General features: G+C 57.5%; 1 protein-coding gene across 2 annotated transcripts; it reads right to left on the reverse strand.

The window, feature by feature from the left end:
• Window positions 1-3,352: 3,352 nt before the first annotated feature.
• On the reverse strand, window positions 3,353-18,016 carry KLF15 (KLF transcription factor 15). Of its 2 annotated transcripts, none has more exons than XM_040463269.1 (3): window positions 17,854-18,016; window positions 12,185-13,285; window positions 3,353-4,505 (listed from the first exon to the last, which is right to left on the reverse strand). In XM_040463269.1, the coding sequence occupies exons 2-3, from the start codon at window positions 13,258-13,260 to the stop codon at window positions 4,337-4,339; spliced, it is 1,245 nt and encodes a 414-aa protein (XP_040319203.1). In that variant the 5' UTR covers window positions 13,261-13,285; window positions 17,854-18,016; the 3' UTR covers window positions 3,353-4,336. The 2 variants fall into 2 exon arrangements, with proteins under 2 accessions (XP_040319203.1, XP_040319202.1); XM_040463268.1 differs by lacking the exon at window positions 17,854-18,016 and adding an exon at window positions 14,597-14,813.
• Window positions 18,017-18,022: the final 6 nt, after the last annotated feature.

Genomic DNA, 18,022 nt, shown 5'->3' on the forward strand with positions numbered 1-18,022 from the left:
GCTGTCCCTGGAAGCCTGACTGTTGGTCCCAGAGCTCTCAGTGACACCCATTCTGAGCATGTGGGTGAGGCCATGCGTCAGGAGATCCACCAGTACCCCCATGACTTCACTGTGCAGGCGTGGGGTTTGGGGAGAGCTGTAGGGCCCGCTCTGCACACATCGCCAGGCGCGGGGGATGTGCTCACGGCAGAAAGGCAGCTCCTAGGCTCCCTTCCATTCTCCTGCAGTACAACCCCTGCATTCTATTTATTTTTTATTTAATTTTTAAAAAATTTACATCCAAGTTAGTTAGCATATAGTGCAATGATTTCAGGAGTAGATTCCTTAATGCCCCTTACCCGTGTAGCCCATCCCCCCTCCCACAGCCCCTCCAGCAACACTGTTTGTTCTCCATATTTAAGAGTCTCTTATGTCCCCCTCCCTGTTTTTATATTATTTTTGCTTCCCTTCCCTTGTGTTCATCTGTTTCGTGTCTTAAAGTCCTCATATGAGTGAAGTCATGATATTTGGCGTTCTCTAATTTCGCTTAGCATAATACCCTCCAGTTCCATCCATGTAGTTGCAAATGGCGAGATTTCATTCTTTTTGATCACCGAGTAAAACTCCATTGTATATATATATATATATATATACCACATCTTCTTTATCCATTCATCCATCGATGGACATTTGGGCTCTTTCCATACTTTGGCTATTGTGGATAGTGCTGCTACAAACATTGGAGAACCCCTGCGTCTTAGCTGTGTGCACGACCTCACAGCTCAAGACCACATTTTCCAGCTTCCTTTGTGGTGGATGAGGCATGTGACTAGCCCAAGAGACCCAAGCAGGCCCAACCGTGCAAATCCCAGCCCGTGCACTCACGGGGAAAAGGAACATGCAGCCCCCTGCCTACTTTCTATGGGCTTGCCTGATACCCTGGGGAGACACCTTGGACCAGCACCTAGGGCGTGGAGGGCAACAAGAGAGAAGGAGCCCGTGCCACAGCCACCTCTCAGCCAAGGCTGCCTGCTTCCAGACTATTCCAACAGAGAAAAACACATGTCTACCTTGTGTAAGCCACAGTGTTTGGGGTCTCTTTGTTACAGCAACCTGACCCATATTCTGCCTGATACAGCACTCGATACATGGTACTTCCTTCCCCTCTGTGCACCTTGGGGAAGGGGTACTGTGCAGGGCAGGGTGCCAGAGGCTGTCAAGGCCAGATTTCTGCTCTGCAACCATCCAGACTCCTCTGTTACAAACAGTTGGGGGCACGCTGGCTCACCTCTCACCCATTTTCTTAGCTTGTGGGCCAAGACAAACACTACTTTTCCAGTCATAGAGGTCACAAAGGGTGACAAAGGTGGTGGCATGGGGGTCTCCAAGGGCCAAGTCACAAGCCAGGCGCCTCAGCAGAGCTCTCAGTGTTCTTGTGGGTCCCACTACGGGGGTGCCTGCACAGGTGCCGGCCACGGCCCAGCACGGAGACCCCGCCTCCCCAGCCTCTCCACCTGGCCAAGAGACAGGCTCCCACCCTAGAAAGGGGCTTTGCTGTTGTCCAAAGTCACATTCACGCTCACCAACGGCACCCGGGGACTGTCGTGTCCATCCTGCAGGGTGAACTCGGAAAGTTTTAACAAACTCATCTGAAGGTAGAGTGAGGATCCAGAGACAGCCGCCTTCGTGCCCACATCCTTCCCTCTTGCCGTGCTCACTCTGCTGTCCCTGCCAGCTCTCTCTCAGCTGGCACCTCTGGGAAGCAGAGCCTGGGGCTGTGCTGCCCACGCGGGACAGGTGTCAGCACACACATTAGGTGGGGAGTCCAGAGCCCAGACCGAGGGCGATGGCTTAGACCACCCTGCACACCGGCCAGCCTTACCTTGGCCAGGACAGGTTAGCCAGGGCACTGCAAGCTCGGAGCAGTGGACTTTGGGGGACATACACGGAGGTAAGCAGAGTCCTGGTGCCTGGCATCACGGGGACATGGGCTCACAGACTTATTCCTCCTCCAGTGACCGTCCTGACCTCCACTGTTCCTCTTATTTGGGCTGCACCGCTTGTTTATGAATAAAGAAAGGCTACGTTAATGCACCTGGAAATCAATGCCTCACTTCCCCACAGCATGTTTGACCACAGAGGGTAAGTCAAAGGATAGAGGTCACAAGGCAAAGTCCTTTCCCCAGGACCAGAGCTGGTCAGGATGGAAGCGTCCATTCCCCGATCACTCATGCTGTGTGCTGGGCACACGTGAAAGCTTCACACCTGCCAGCTCCTGCCAGGCAGGAAAGATGATGGTGGCAGATGACTCCCATCAGCAGGAACAGTGGCTCAAAGGCCCGTGACCTCACGCACACGTGCACACACATCTCACTTAGACATCGCTCTGCTACAAATCCATGGGTGCATCACCACTTGCCTCCATCTCCGAGGAGGTCCCTAAAAACTACTTGCCCAACTTGCATTGGACTTCTAAGGGTCACCCTTAGAAGGTCCTTGTCTGTCACCTGACGTGGACGGGAGAGCTGGGGCTGCCTCGTTACTACAGCCACCAAGCTCACCTTCTCTGCCCAATCTCAGCCACCCCACTGAGCCCCTTGCTAGCTCACGGCCTCTCCTTCTTCTCAGGCTCCCACTGTCCCCTGCTTCCAACCCACCGGGACATGTGGATGCACTCAGACCTCAACTGTGCAAGCACACGGTGGAGATGCCAGGAATCTGGGGGAATTCAGGAGGCCTTGTCTCCCCAGAGCTCAGAGCAGCTGGGATGGGTGCAGGAGGCAGCCTCCTGGCATATACTGGCCTCTCTAATCTCCCCTCCACCAGTCCACTCATTCACTATGCCCCGAGCCGGTGAGAATAACTATGCCATCTCCGAAGGGGACTCTCCTCTGCACAGCAGATGCTTGAAGGACTGACTGCACAGGAAGCACTGTGTGAGGGTCTCCAACAGTCGTCATAGTGATCACTGCAGGCCTGGCCTAGCCCATGGTGGCTTCCCATAGGTGATGCTGGGATGGGAGCTGGATTTGGGTTTGTGGGGAGGGGAGAGAGAGAGCCCTCCGGGAGTCCACAATGAGCAAAAACCCAGCAGCCAGCATGGAGGAGGGCTTGCCTTGGGAAGCCTGCACTGATGGGCCAGGGGCTGAACCCCTAAGGGATCTTCGTGTCCCTCTGGATACAAAACAAGGCTCCCTAAATGCTGCAAACACAGACACAGAGCCTCGGCCCTCAGAATCACACCCACTTTCTGGAGAAACAGGAAAACAGCACTGGAATGCCATAAAGTTATCGAGTTCTTTTTTCTTTTTATTGGCAAAGTAAATATATTTTTATGAAGGACCAAAGAAAATATACATAATTGTAACATATGTACACCAGCTTTATAGATTTTTTAAATTTCAAATGTACACAAATGTTGATATGTTATTAAAAGATATTTTATGTAGATGTACCTATGTACAGCTTATTTACATACATTCATAGGATGTGAAATAAACCTGTCAAAACAAGCTAGTTCATTTGATATTAATTTCTAGACAAAATAAGGAATGCATTTCTAAATCAGGATTCGGAGGCTCTATCTAGTTCGTCTACACGCAATGCAGCCTGCTCCCCTCTTTTCCCCAAGGTGATCCTAGAGGCTGGTGTCTGGATTTGTCTGGAAACAGGACGAGGGGATGAGCCATGCTGGGTACCTAGACTGCACCTGTCTGCCCCGCACTGTTTAACTCAAGCACATGCACTGCCAGACCGCCCCCCGCAAAGAGGGGGCTTTTCACCCTAATTCCATTATCTGCCCAGAGGCCAGGTTCTAAACCCCTGACGGCCCTTCCCGTACCCTCCTCCTCCTCCGGCAGTCAGGCTGAGCCAGAGGTCTGGGACCAAGCCACCCTCACACCACAGTGCAGCCCTGGACTTCTGGCCTACTTCCTTCTTCCCAGCACAGCTCCCTCTGGGAACTGACATTTCAAAACGGCACATTTCTTCTTCTGAGCAAAAAGTGCCGGCCTTGGCCCAGGCAGGGAGCCCAGTGGGAGAAGGTCCAGGCTCCCCGCGCCGCTGCAGCACAGGCCGGCCCGCTGGAAGGCACGAAGGCACAAAGGCGGGAAGGCAGGGCCCCCTGCGCGGGTGCTAGGGGCTCAGACCCCAGGGACCCGGGCGTGGCTCTAGGTCTTCCCGGGAAAGGCAGCGGGCCGGGCGGCTCCGGTTCCCGCCTCCCAGGCAAGCCCCTCTCTTCCTGCACCTCCCGGGCTCCAGAAGGTGGGTTTGCAACATCGTCACGTGCCTCTGAAGAGGCAAATAAATTATTGCTACAAAAGAACTGGGCGGGTGAGGGGGCGGGGCCGGCGGGCGCTCAGTTCACCGCGCGCACCGAGCGGCTGCTCCGGGGAAAGCGGTGCACCTTGATGTGCTTGGAGAGGTGGTCGCTCCGCGCGAACTTCTTCTCGCACACGGGACACTGGTAGGGCTTCACGCCCGAATGCGAGCGCCGGTGCCGCGACAACTCGTCCGAGCGGGAGAACCTGCGGGACACGCACGGGCAGAGGTCAGCGAGACCCGCCCCGCCGGACGCCCACCCAGAGCGCGGCCGGCAGGTGCAGGGCTCTACGCAGGGGCCCGGCAGGCGCGGCCCCGGCGCTGCTCCGGCTCCCGAGAACTTCTGAATCCACTGCTGAAAAGTCACTGTCCCAAGCCCCATCGCCCATTCCCCCCTCCAGAACTGCCAGTAAAAGGCCCAATGCTGCACGGCGGTCCGCTCTCAGGCATCTGGGCCTGCGAGCAGCTGGTAAATATTGCGATAGGCGATCAAGCCCACCAGAGTCCGGGATTACTGCCCACAGCCCCCTCCCGCCCGGCAATGTGCAGTGGGGTCATCCTGGCCCTGATACACCTCGCATTCCCTTTCCCCCTTAGGCCAGAACTTGGGGCTTCTATGAGCGTGTGCGTGGGGAGGCCTGTCCAGAGCCGAAGCTGAAGCCTGGGAGAGGTGTCTCCCCGGCCCTGCAGGGATCTCCCGGCTCCTCCTGCCTCCATTACAGCGGAGGTGGGGGTCTTCAGACTTGAGTCCCCACTCCAGTCCCAGACACCGCTTTCCTGAAGGCTGGGCCCCCTAAAACGTCACCAAACAAAACCATGCCACTGCAAGGTACTTCTGAGAGTTTAAATGGTTCCCCTGCCACTTCCCTCTCTCGGCCTCAGCCTGCTTGGGAGCAAGTGCTCCCACAGCCCAGAGGCCACTGAGAATGAGCAGCTGCTAATGCAAGAGGTAAGGATCTGAGCTGGACCACAGGGCTCAGAATGTTGTCACTGACTTCAGGGATTTGAAGCTCTCCCCATCCCGTGACCCTCATCCTGACAACGATATCCCTCTCGTCCCCCTCCCCCGCCACATACTGTCTTCCTCTTGCTCCATCTACACGGACCTATCCTTGGTCCTTCTTGCCACAGGACATTTGCACATACTTTTTCCAGTCCTGGAATGCTTTTCTCTCCCCTCTCCTTGCTGCCTCCCCCCATCTGTTAGAACTTAGCTCAAATGTCACTTCCTCAAGAAAGCCCTCCGGGACTGCATCCCATTCTAGGCTCCCACAGCACTATATGCACCTCAATTTCCTGGACCTGCCACTATTGTAACTTTAAATTCGCTTCCAACTTCTTAATGAATGTCAGCCTGTACCACTAGACCATCAGCTCCATGAGGAAAGATGTGTGTCTCGTTCCCTGTGGTCCATCCCACAAGCAGCCCAGGGCCTGGTGCATGGCAGATGCCAGCAGGTGCATTCACGTGAGAGCGTGGACACAGCAAGCACCCACAGGAGGATGAAGGACTGTTACAGGGCACTCTCAAATTCCACGGCATGCACAAACACGCACATGCGTGCACAACATGCAATGCACACAGACACACCCATACACACAAGCTACCCATGTGCTACATAAGCATGGGTGCACTGCACACACATGCGTCCACTCTACATGGGTGCACAGGGTGTGCACACGCACACATGTACACATATGCACATCATGTGCATGGGCATACGTGTACCTACGTGAGCACACACATGTACATACACACAGGTACCGGGACCAACAGTCCCTTCCCAAACCTGGGGCCACACAGCAAGAGGTAGGTTGGGTGGAACAGCTGTCCCCAGACCAGCCAATGTGTTGGGACCGGTAGCCTACCTGTGGCCTGACCCTATTGGTGGAAGCTTTAATCCCACAGCCTGCCAAGAATCAGAAGGACACAGCAGAACATTCCCTGAGGAAGGCTCGAGGTGGGCAGTAGGAAGGCCTGAGCACCAGATAGGGAGCCCAGAAGCACAGAAGACAGGCGGCTGGCACTCCGCTTCATATCCCAGAGCATCAACTGAGGCTGCTACAGAGCAATGCTCTCATCCTATCTTTGGAGCCGTGGAAGACTGACTGGCCCATTTGCCAGATGAGGAAACCAAGGCTCAGCATGATGAGGGCCTGATCCAGCATCCCCAGCATGACAGAGCAGCCAAGGCCAGAGCGAAGATCCTGATCCAGCTCCCTGCTGTGCCTGGCCTCCTCCACATTGCCTGGCTGGGCGGTATATCACTGGAGCCCTGAGCCAGTGAGGAAGCTGCACAGTGCACCCCGGCAGTCAGAGCCTGGACCGTGCTCTCAGGCCAGGGCCACCTGCCCCAGCAGGAGCTGCACATACAGCTTCTATACAGGTGGGCCTGCCCAGGGCAGGGGTAAGCAGGAAGCCACAGAAACAACGCCACCAGCAATATCTGAGCCATCCTGGGCACGAGGCACTGGGATTACCTTGCACCTTTCCGGCCAGGGAGCCAGGATCAGTCCCATAGGGTTGACAACACCACAGCAAGGGCTCAAAAGGATAAGGGGCTTGCCAGGGTCAGAGCCAGCAGAACGGCAGGATCCTTTCAGGTCCCTACCCCACCAGGAGCCCTGGTGTGGTCCTGGGCAAGATTTCCTCACTCATCCAATGAAGACTTTGGGATTCTGGCCCACCTGCTGGGACTCGTCTCCGAGGCCAAAGGAGTTGACACAATGGACACAGTGGCCCTCTCATCCTGGGCACATGATGAGAGCTAGGCCTGAGAACAAGCTGTCCCTACCTGCCAGCCTCCTCCCTGCTGCCTTAGGGCCCTGTGACCTGAGCGGTCCATCCCTGGGAACTGAGCCCTCAGAGAATCCCTACCTCACACCCTCACATTCTCCCAGACAGCAGCCACTGGAGGAGCCCGGGGACCACATAGTGGGAGGGGGGCCGGGTGGCTAAGATGCAGGCTCTGCAGGCTGTGAGCTCTGCCACCTATGACCAGGTGACCCGGGCAAGTCACCAAGTTCTGTGAGGCTCAGTTTCCCCATTTGGAGACGTGGAAACGACAGATCTGCCTCGGGGGACTATGCGGATTGGGGAAGGTACTTGAGGGTTTACAACAGTGCTCAGCACGTGGCAATGATTCAGTGACGGTGAGCTCTGATTACCTGCAAGCTGCTCAGCGCAGAACCTGCTCCTTGGTGACATCCAGGAGCATATGGGTCAGCACCATGATTTGTGCTGCTGAGGTACTAGAGAGGGAAGCAGCCCGTAACATCAGCCCCACCGCTGGCACACACAGCACCTTTGTGCAAAGTGCTCCTTCCATCAGCCAGGAAGCCATTATTGTAGACAGGTCTCAAGGCCTGCAATGGGCATGGTGCCCCCCAGATTTGTACAGTGTACAACCTGTCCAACACCACTTGGGGGAAGGGGTGAGAGAATGCCTTGTTGAATAAGGGCAGCAGAGACATGGGAACCAAGCAGGCCAGCAGTGTACCACCAGGTCTGAATCCTATCCTGGCTCTGGGGCCTCAGGCCCACAGGCTCCCTTTTCTGGGCCCCCTGTGTCCCCCAGGGATGACAGCAGTACCTGCCACACAGGACTGCTAGAAGTTATTAATATTCATATTAGCTGTGGAAGGAGGGGATTCTTACTGGATAGAATGGCTTGGCCATTCCGGAACAGGATGTTCTGCTGCCGTGAACAAAAGGGGCCTGTGTCTGAGAGCGTAGCAAGGGAACTTCTAGGAAGGCGGGCAAACAGCCACTTCCCAGACAGACTGGAACAGGCAAAGTCTGGTTTCGGCCCCGTCAAGGATGCCAGAACCACGTCACGAGAAGGAAGGGGACAGGGAATACTGGGTTCAGGATCAAAAGCTGAAGGAAGTGGGGGGTTGGTGACCTGGCAAAATGACGACCTGGCTGTCGCAGGGGTGGGGGAGTGGGGGAGCCACCATCATTTCACAAAGGGGCACAGGACACAGGGCCAGGGCCACCAGGAAGATAGGTGGCCTTGAGAGTGGTAAACTCCCCATAGGAGGAGGCAGGCAAGTGTGCAGGGGTGCGGCCTGAAGACCAGCTGCAGGTGGAGGTCCTCCCTCCCAGCACTGGGGCTGGCCATCCCTCACTGGAGGGTACGCAGGGGGCTGGAGAGAGGTCCTGAGTCTGGGTGTAGGAGGTCAAGGGGCAAACAGTCTGGGTTGGACTCCGGACGCTGCCACTCATTAGCTGTGTGACCAAGGAGAAATTACTTAACTCTTCTGTGCCTCAAATTCCTCCTCTCTAAATGGGGGCAGCATACTGGTGCCTACCTTGTGGACTTATCTGGCGCATTCAATGAGTTACTTTGGAATGTTCAGCACGTGCACGAGAGCTCTGTTATTGCTGTTGTTACTGTTAGCTCTCTGCTCCTCGCCCAGAAGCTTCACATCCGAAAGAGCTGATGGCTTCATCGGGGAGAGACGACGCCCAGCCATCATGGTACCAGGTGCACAGGGAGAGAGGATGAGGGAAAGGCCAGCTGCATAGCTGTCCAGGTGTGAAAGGCATGCCCACCAGACTGCTGGTGGGACAGGGTGGGGCTGAGGCACTTGCTTGAGGGCACACCCAGAGCCACGCTCACTAGCTCCACCCCTGTGGTCCCTCTGGGAAATGCAGACTGGTGCGCCCATGTTACGGGGCTGTGCTGAGGGCTCAGCGAGCTCATTTCTGTGACATGTGCAGAAGAAAGCAGGGACCATTGCAAGATCGACTACCATTGCCATCAGGAGGGAAGTGTTGGGAGACAGGGGGCACACAGAGGGGGCAAAGAGGGTGGGGGCCCGAGTGGGAGCCTGCACTGTGCAAGGGAGGCTGGCCAGCAGATCAGGCCAGAATGCGAAGTGTGGATAGGAATCTAAGAGTACCAAGTACATGAAGAGGCGAGAGTAGCCTCATAAAGTAATGGGCTCCTCATGGCAGGAAGTATACAACCAAGTAATGGGGATTTGTGGAAGGGATTCCCACTCTGAGCACCTTAGGGTGGTGCCCAGAATACAGTCGGTGGCCAGAAAATGTGGCACCCAATTGCCATCATCACCACTACTTCTGCTGTCCTGTCCAGATCAAGCTGTCCCAGCGCCGGTCAGCCTGCCTGCCCAACTACTGCAAGGGCTCCCTCCGCATAGAAGGGACACACACATCTCATGTACATCCCCAGGGGTTCTGGACTCCCGAAGGCCAATGAGGGACTCTTGCATCCTCAGAGAAATAGCTCTCCCAAAACACAGGTACCCTCAGCTGCCTGTGCCTCCATCACGTGTAAAAGGCCAGATCCCATTCCAGGGGAACCCTGGGAGAAGCTGGGGAGGCCTTTGAAGGCCTAGGAGTGGCTGGAGGCAAGGATGGCCCCAGGGTCAGTTCCACAGGAACTCACCATGCCAGGCACATGCCGTGCCTTCCCCTGCCAAGTGGGTCCTGGGCAAGAACAGTGCCAGGACCCAGACAGTGGCAAGGCTGAATCCCCTCCACAAATCCCACTCTTGCTTGCACACCTCCTACCATGGGAAACTCACTATCTCTTGAGGCTGCGGTGTTGGGGATGAGATCTGCCTCCCTAAGATGCGCTCTGGGCTGAGGATTCTGTCTGTTCTCTGAGACAGCCCAGAAAGCAGGTCCCCTCCTCCTGGGGGAATGAGACAAGTGGGTAGCCTTCACCAAGGACCACACCTTCCTCCCTGTAGCCCTGCCCAGCCTCATCCCAACAGGAAGGGCCACTCGCCAAGAGTTAGCAGTGGCCAGGGGACAGTGCCCAGGAAGGTGAGCCCATCAGGAGTCGGACCAGTGCTCTGTCCAGCCAGATGCCTGACCCCTCCACAGCCCTGCCTGCCCCCCCCACCACCACCACCAAGAGAAAATGCATCTAAGAGAAGTCCCTGTGAGTCTGGGCCACCTCCGAAATGATACTCTTCTCAGACTCTGCCCTTGTAAGAGTAACAGTGCCACCAATGAGAAAGAGTGGTGCCGAGCACCCCTGCGCCCCTGGCCCTGAGAGGGAGAGGGAGAGAGCAGGGCCCCCACTTCACAGATGGGGAAGTGAGGCTTGGCCAGGGGGGAGCTCCCCAAGAGCACATAGCAAGTCAGAAGCTGACATAGGCTGAGGCTCCCACCATTGCCGCCAGCTACCCCCCACCCAAGGTCAATGGCCCTCCCTTCTACAGTTGAACACCTGCCTCTATGGCTCCAGTGCCTCGGCTTCCCCACACCCCCAAGCTCTGACCACCAACACCGCATACCCACCAGTGTACCAGGTCTCAAAATGGCTCTGCAGGTACATCTGTCACCTGGGGGCCCACTCAACAGACTACAGCAGAGGCTCAGAGAGGGATGTGACACCAGCACCAACACCCTATGGGCTTCTGGCAGAAGCCCCGTGGGCCTGTCCGGTGGGTGCCTCTGGAGCAGTGGCTGCATGAGACCCTTCATCAGGAAGGGCCTCCATAACCCAAGACACTATTTGGGAAAAGTCTCTTCCTTGGTCAGCTCAGCACTCCACGGAAAGCAGCTGCAGGGTCACATCACATATTGCAGTCAGGGCCTCAGCTGGCCAGGACTCTGTGGCCAGCACCTCCCAACTGGGGCCAACCCTCCCGACCTGCCGGATGAGTCTGACCAAGAAGCTGCCAACTGCTCCCTGTAGGCCACACCCACACAGATGCACACGCACGCGCAAGGTACATGACATGCGTAGTCCTGCAGCACACCCAGACACACATGAAGAAAGCAAGTACACGTAGGTGCACACGCAGCTACACGCCCACTTGTGAGGTCTGCACACAGAGGGGCATGCCCGGTCGCTCTCTCACGAACGCTCACAAAGCGGCGGCCACAGCAGCCCTGGCAGTAAAGACCGGGAATGTGCTGGTAATGCACACTGCACCCACCCCCGACCAGATAGGCCAGATTCCTGCAGGGTAGGTGTCCTAAAAACTGGAGACAGCCCAGCTGCGGTGCGCCTGAGGGTGCGAGCTCCCGGCTGCCTGCTTTTCAGGGAAAGGTGCACCCAGTCCACCTGAAGGGTGATCTGGGGACCCCTGGGGGCCCAGGTGAGGGTGACCCGGGGGGGATCCCATCCAGCTCTGCCGTCTGCTGGCTGAGCAGCCCTGGAGCAAGACTCCGGCCCTTTGAGAGCTGGCTTCTCGTGTTGCACCACACAGAGTAGAGTCCGGGAGGACTCATCCACCTTTGGGCAGTACCCCCAGCCTGGTCCTCCTTCACAGCTTCCCAGATACACCTTCAGGTACCACAGGGAAGCAAGGGCCAGGCCCTGTCCAGGTGTCTGAGGACGTCCACAAGTGAAGCTGGTCCCTCCGGTCAGAAAAGCAGCGTTTTTTCGGGATGTGACGCCTCTGATGCGACCCTCTGGGCCCAAACCCCATTTACCAAGTGGTGTGGCCTTGGGCAAGTTGCCTAGCTGGTCTGAGCCTGTTTGCTCAGCTGTAAGGGTAGCACTTGCCCTTAGGGGTTCTGTGAGGCACTGAGGGAACAGTGCACACAGGGCCACAACCCCATCTGACATACAGCCCTCACTCCATCATTCTTAGCTGCCATTGTTACTACTAAGAGAGCCCTTTTGCCATGGCCCAGCCCCTCACCCGCAGCAAGCCGGACCAGGTCATTATGAACCTGGAGACCAGGTGGCTTCAGGCTTCAGTGATCAGTAGGGAAGCAGGGACAAGGAAGCCTGCGGGCAGCCACGCCAGCTCTGGCCCCGCTGCCTGCCTGCCCCATCTCCCCTTCCTAATCAGCCTTATCTAATGGTGAACTGGGCCTTGACCACACCCCCAGGGGAGCAGAGACGAGCTGGCCGTGCTCACGGCCTGGCCTGTCACCTGTCATACTGACCTCCAGCCGCAGCCCGGCCAGGTGCAGGCAAAGGGCTTCTCGCCTGTGTGCCGGCGCAGGTGCGCCTTGAGGTGGCTGCTCTTGGTGTACATCTTGCTGCAGCCGGGGAAAGTACATTTGTGCATTTTGATGAGTTCTGCCGCTGGATTCTTGGGGAACTTCTGGCCCATGAGTAGGCCGGCGGGGCCAGGCCCCAGGGGTCCCGACCCAATGGGCTTGGCGGCGATGGGCACAGGGGCGATACGCACGAACTTGGAGGGCAGGTTCACATTGGAGGAGGGCACCACCTGGGGCACCAGTGCAAAGGTCTGACCCTGGATGTTGACCAGAAGCTGGGCTACCTTGACACTTTCCGGGGCCTGCCCAGGGGAGGCAGGCTCATTGCCCGACTCCTGCTTCACCTGCACAGGCTGGATCTGCAGCAGCACGGGGATGGGGCCGTCAGATGTGGGCCCCCCACCCGGACTCTGGCTGCCACCCACACTGGCACTGCCCAGAGGGGGAGTGCCACGCTCTCTCCCACTGGACCCAGGATGGAGGTGGTTCCTGTGTGGCCCGGCTGAGAGCTGGCCACAGGCCTCCAAGTCCTTGCTGCTGCCCTCTGGGGCCTCCTTGACCCCCAGCTCCATGTTCTCCTCCAGAAACTCTTCAATCTCCTCCAGGGTGGGCTGGAAGGGCCTTGGGACGTCATCAGGGTCACCCACAGGAAACTCGGGGAAGCAGAAATGCTCCCCCTTCACAGGTGCTGGTGCCCGCCGCCAGGACCCCCAGGCCATGGGGCCACTGCTGGCCCCAATGCCACTGCCACCACCACTGCCCAGTGTGGCCTGGGACAGCAGGAAGTCCAAGATGCTATCCTGGCCCTCAGCACCCGGGCCACCGCTATAGCAGGAGCAGACTGCTTGCGAGTCCGGGCTGGCACAGGAACAGAGGCTGGAGGCGTCACTGTCATCCTCGGAGAGGGGCGAGGGCAGCATGTGGTACGCCCGCCCACCGACCAGCCTGTCACCCAGATAACCAACTGGGCATTTCGGTGACGAGAAGGTCTCGTCCACTGGAAGCAAGTGGTCCACCATGCTGGCCTGGCCGTGCCGGTGGCGGCTGCAGAGAAGAACAAAGGAGGCCTGGTCAGAAGGATGGCATGCTCACCTGCCACCTCGTGGGCCTGTGCACCACCACCACCCCCCCGCCCCGCGCCGGCCGCCTGCCCACAGTCTCCCATTGCCAAATGCCTGGATCCTGTCTCCATCCCATCCCGTGGGAGAACTCTGTCTGCAAGAGTGTTTTCCGAAATTGCACCACCTGTTTGCAAAAGAGCGCTCTCCAAGCCCATTGCACAATCCGGGGTACTTTTGGTTTCAAACAGGTTTTCCAGAACAGTTCTGGGAAAGAACACGTGTGTATCTGTGAATGATTGAGTGTGTGCACGTGTGAGCGAGAAAGTATGCAAGGAGGATGTCTGTACCCTGAAATGGCCAACGTTGGGGAAGCTTGTCCAGCTGACTGGAGTGGCTGCACTTCTGAGGACACCTGACCTCAGCTTCATTCTTGACTCATTGGAAGGGGGCAGGAGGATGGCCATTTGCCCCCTGACCCTTGTGTTGGTTGGAGCTTGGGTAAGGTTGCCAGATTAAACAAATAAAACTGCAGGCCACCCAGTTAGATTTGAATTTCAGGTTTTAAAAAACAAGCAACGTTTAACATAAGTATGTCCCAAATATTAAATGGGATATGCTCATATTAAATTATTTTAGGGGCGCCTGGGTGGCTCAGTTGGTTGAGCGTCCGATTCGGCTCAGGTTATGATCTCGCAGTTTGTGAGTTCGAGGCCTGCGTCGGGCTCTGTGCTGTCAGCTTGGAGCCTGGAGCCCATTTCAGATTCTGTCTCTCTCTCTCTCTCTCTCTCTCTCTCTCTCTCTCTCTCTCTGCCCCTCCCCTGCTTGTTCTCTGTCTCTCTCAAAAATAAACAGAAAAAAAATTAAAAAAAAAATATTTTATCTGAGATTGAACCTCAACTTGGCAGTCTATATTTTAATCAGACAAGTCGAATTTGTGCCTCCCCCGCAAAAAAATTAAAGACCCATATGCACCTGCTCTCACCAGCTCTGTTTCCCCATCTGAAGGGAGAGACCTCATCCACCCTCTTGTTCTCGGACCCCTCCAGCCTCAGCTGCCTCCTCTGTGAAGTGGGAGAGGCAGGGACAGAACAAAAGGCTCTTGACTGTACCCAGACACTTTACTGAGGCTTTACCATGGGGTGGACAGGGCCCTGCCCCACAGTGATAACTCACAAGGGCAAAAGTGGACCCAGGTCCCAGAGTACTTGCACGGCTATTACCCCATGTGACTACACGACCACCTAGTGGGATGAGAGAGAGGATGCCCTTGGCCTGTACCCCATGGAGCACTCACCACCTCAAGAAGGCCCAGCTAACTCCCGTCTTCCCACTAGACCGTGAACTCCAGGAAGGCAGGCTGCTCTGCTGGGTCCCCACTGTGTTCCCAGCTTCCGGCATGGCAGCTAGTGCCCAGGAGGGCCTCAGGGAACATCAACAGAGAAGAGAGGGGACATCTGTGTCCTCTGAAGGCCATGCTAGGTCCGGTGTCCAAGGAGAGTCAACAGTGTATGGCTATGATGGAGCCACCTCTGTGGACCTTTGTCCCCGCCCAATGACCAGTGAGGTTGGGGAACAGGGAATGTTCCACGTCTAAAACCAGAGATTCTCTGCTGCCTATCCCCACTCTGCACCCACTCCTGTGCTCTGTCTCGAGGGCCACTGCTGGACTTAGCACACAGCATACTCTACGGCCAACAGGTCTGGCCATGAACAGAAACCTGTCAGGGCCAGGATCATCATCAGCTGCGACCTTGGACAAGTCCTCACTCCCCGAATCTCAGTTTCCCCATCTATTCTGGGCCCCAGTGACCTCAGTTCCCCACTAATCCAGGAAGCTTCATGCAGCTCCAGGAAGCTAAGGCAGGGTGGATGCCTTTGGCGAGTCCATACCCCAGGGCAGTTTTGCCAGGAGGATATTTGGCTCTTTAATTGTTAATACTTATCTGAGGATTTAAAACTGGAAGTTTTAAAATACATGCTATTCACCCAATCAGGTGCCAGGAAGGAATAAAAGTACCAGATAACGTGAAGGGCAACAAGGCTGTGCGGAGCCCACACTGGGCCCTGGGCCCCCCCCCCCCACCACTTTGGCCCACCCTCTGAGCAGGGGGCTCTGCTCTGGCCTCTGCAACTTAGCTGGGCAACCTCGGGCAGGTGGCACAACTGCTCTGTGTCCGGTCTGTTGGCTAGGGATGCTGCCAGTAGTGCTAGCTCCCAGGTTACTCAAAGAGTTCAATGAGCTAACACCAGGTGAACACTTCCTACAGTGGCTGGCATGCACTCAGGCGTTGGTCAGTACCAGCCATTAGGATTAACCTCCAAATGGGTGAACACGTGGTCTTTGTGCCTCTCCGATGTGATCCTAAGGAATCAGAGAGACTCCAGCCTTCCTGGAACCTAGGAACAGGCCTTAACTAGTGGTTAAGAGGCAGATCAGGCCATGTTCTTGCCCACTTAAAACTCTCCCCTGAAATGTGATCACCAACCAAATATTACATGATAGTAAGGAGTTAGTGTTCATATTTTTAAGTGTGATGATGGTATTATAGTTGATAATTAGATATTCACAGATGAAATGGTATGACAAGAAATAGTGTGGAGGGGGGAGGAGTAAGTACGGTAGGGTAGGGTAGGAGAAAACATCCAATAACTTCCCTAGGAAATGTGACCCCATCTTCTCCCAGCACCTGGGCCTTGCCCATCTCTCCCACATCTCACCTCACCTGCTCCACTCCACCTTAACTGTGCTGTCTCTGTGGGCCCCTCTTCTCCCAACACTCCGAGTGGGAGTGCCTTATTTAGAGCTCAGCTCAGAAGACACTGCCTGTGGGGCTCTCCCCTGACCACCATCTGTTAAATCATCCCACACTATTCTTCCAGTAGTTGGTAACCAGGGGGGAAATCATCTTGGTTATGGGTTTGTGTACTTTTCTGTTTACCTCCCCACCAAAATAGAAGCTATTCTGACTACCCAGTCTGCCACCACCCCGGCCTCGGAAACAAGACCTGGTAGAACGCGCTGGTTGTGTGAGAGGTGCTTGGGGAAGCTGGGCAGGGGGTGGGGGTGTGGGGATTCTCCCAGGTATGGAATGGCCAGGGTCAGGCAGCAGGGTTTTCAGGCAGGGCTGGTCAGCCAGGGTTGCACACTGAGGCACTGAAAGCAGAGAAGGGGTTCTGGGACACCCGGGGGCACTGGCGATAGAAAAAGGGCCCGCCGGGGCTGGAGGGAGCCGGCTAGGAAGCTAAAACACAGCAGCACATGGCATGGCCAGAAGCACAGGCTGCGTGCAGGGGGAGGGGACACGCTGTTCCGGGCACCGTCCCCGGCCTACAGCCGGACTCCGCCCCCTCCCCCCAGGCCCGGCCCGGCCTGCTGTTTATCCTCCCGGGGACACAGCGGCTGCAGGAACAACATGTAATTGATAACAAGCCCAGCGCCGGCCAAGGGCTTGCCATTGGGTCAGCGTGCAAATCACGGGGGTGGCGGGTGGGGGCCGCCCTTCAAAATAAGAGTCTCTGGTCCCTGCGCCACCCGCAGGCCCCAAAGTCGCAGAGCCCAGGCGTTCTCCCACCTGTAGGACGGCGGGGGTTCCCACGAGCCACCCGGTCCTTGGGGGAAAGGTGATTTGAGGGACTAAAGCATTTGGGGATTTTTGTCACCTTCCCAGGGACTGGGCGAGAAAACAGCCCCCCGGTGCCCTGGGAGGGGGGGCTCCTTAGGGAATACCACAGTGCGGAGGTAAGAGGGAACAGCACGGCCACGGTGGGTGGGGGTGGCCTCTCCTCTGCCCCTGCCACCCCTTGGCCATCGTTCTGCTAATGTTCAGTGGAAAGCAGCAGGGACTCTGCGTGGGCAGTAGAAGTAAGAGGTGTGTGAGCAGTGCGGGTGTGCGCGAAGGGGTGTGAGTTCATGTCGTGTGACTGTGCGTGTGCGGGGCGTGGTGCGCGGCAGCGGTGTGGCTGTGCCGGAGGGTGTCCGCGACATACTCGCGCGTGGAGCTGGCGTGGGTGCCCGCCCGCGTGTGGGAGGAGCGTGGGAAAGGAAGACCCCTCGGTAGAGCCCGGGAGCGTTGCCGGCCGGGCACCATGCCCTCGGCCGGTGCCCCTCTCCCAGAGGCCACGGCTGCGGTGACCGACAGTAACCCCTCCGCCACAGCCCCCTCGTCCCCCCTTCCTCGGCCCCCGACTGGCCGGCGCGTTCGCCGGCCCGTTCCGGTCGCCAGGCCCCGCCGGTGCCCGCCATATGGGAGGGCCGGCTCGCAAGGCGCGCAGGACCCGCGGGGCCAGGCGCCGAGGCAGCGGCCCGGACACGCGCGGGGAAAGTGCCGATGGGCACTGGGGGAGTCACTCTCGCGCGGGCTTGTCCGACACCGGGCCCCGCGGAGGGGCTCGCCCGGCTTCTCCCGCGTTTCCTCCGACACTGGCGCGGAGCTCCGGACAGCGGCGCCGGCACCCGGCCGCACCACCAGAGCCCAGCCGGCGTCCTGCCATCCCACTCGCGTCCCGATCAGCCCCCTGGGTTCCCCTCCGGCCTCCTAAAGCCTCTCCCACCTGAACTTGGAGCACGCCCGGCTGGCGGCCAGGCCCCGGAGGTCCTGAGGCCCCGGGGGCTGGGCTGGGGGCGGCGGCCTGGCTCCCGGTCCGGCGGCAGCCGCGGGCCCAGCCGCGGGTCCTGCGCTGGCTCGCTAGCCCGCTGGCCCGCGGGTCGCTGCGGCGGAGC

Source organism: Herpailurus yagouaroundi, unplaced genomic scaffold (assembly GCF_014898765.1).
Source record: "Herpailurus yagouaroundi ecotype Mexico unplaced genomic scaffold, PumYag 387, whole genome shotgun sequence".
Taxonomy (NCBI): Eukaryota; Metazoa; Chordata; class Mammalia; order Carnivora; family Felidae; genus Herpailurus; species Herpailurus yagouaroundi.

Excerpts from the sequence above, each read along its gene's own strand:
- KLF15 (XM_040463268.1), bottom strand. The coding sequence starts at position 14,700 with ATGCCGGAAGCTGGGAACACAGTGGGGACCCAGCAGAGCAGCCTGCCT. Across the intron at positions 13,286-14,596 it reads AGCTGGGCCTTCTTGAGGTG|CCGCCACCGGCACGGCCAGG; the intron begins GTGAGTGCTCCA and ends TCTTCTCTGCAG. Across the intron at positions 4,506-12,184 it reads TGGCCGGGCTGCGGCTGGAG|GTTCTCCCGCTCGGACGAGT; the intron begins GTCAGTATGACA and ends CGTGTCCCGCAG.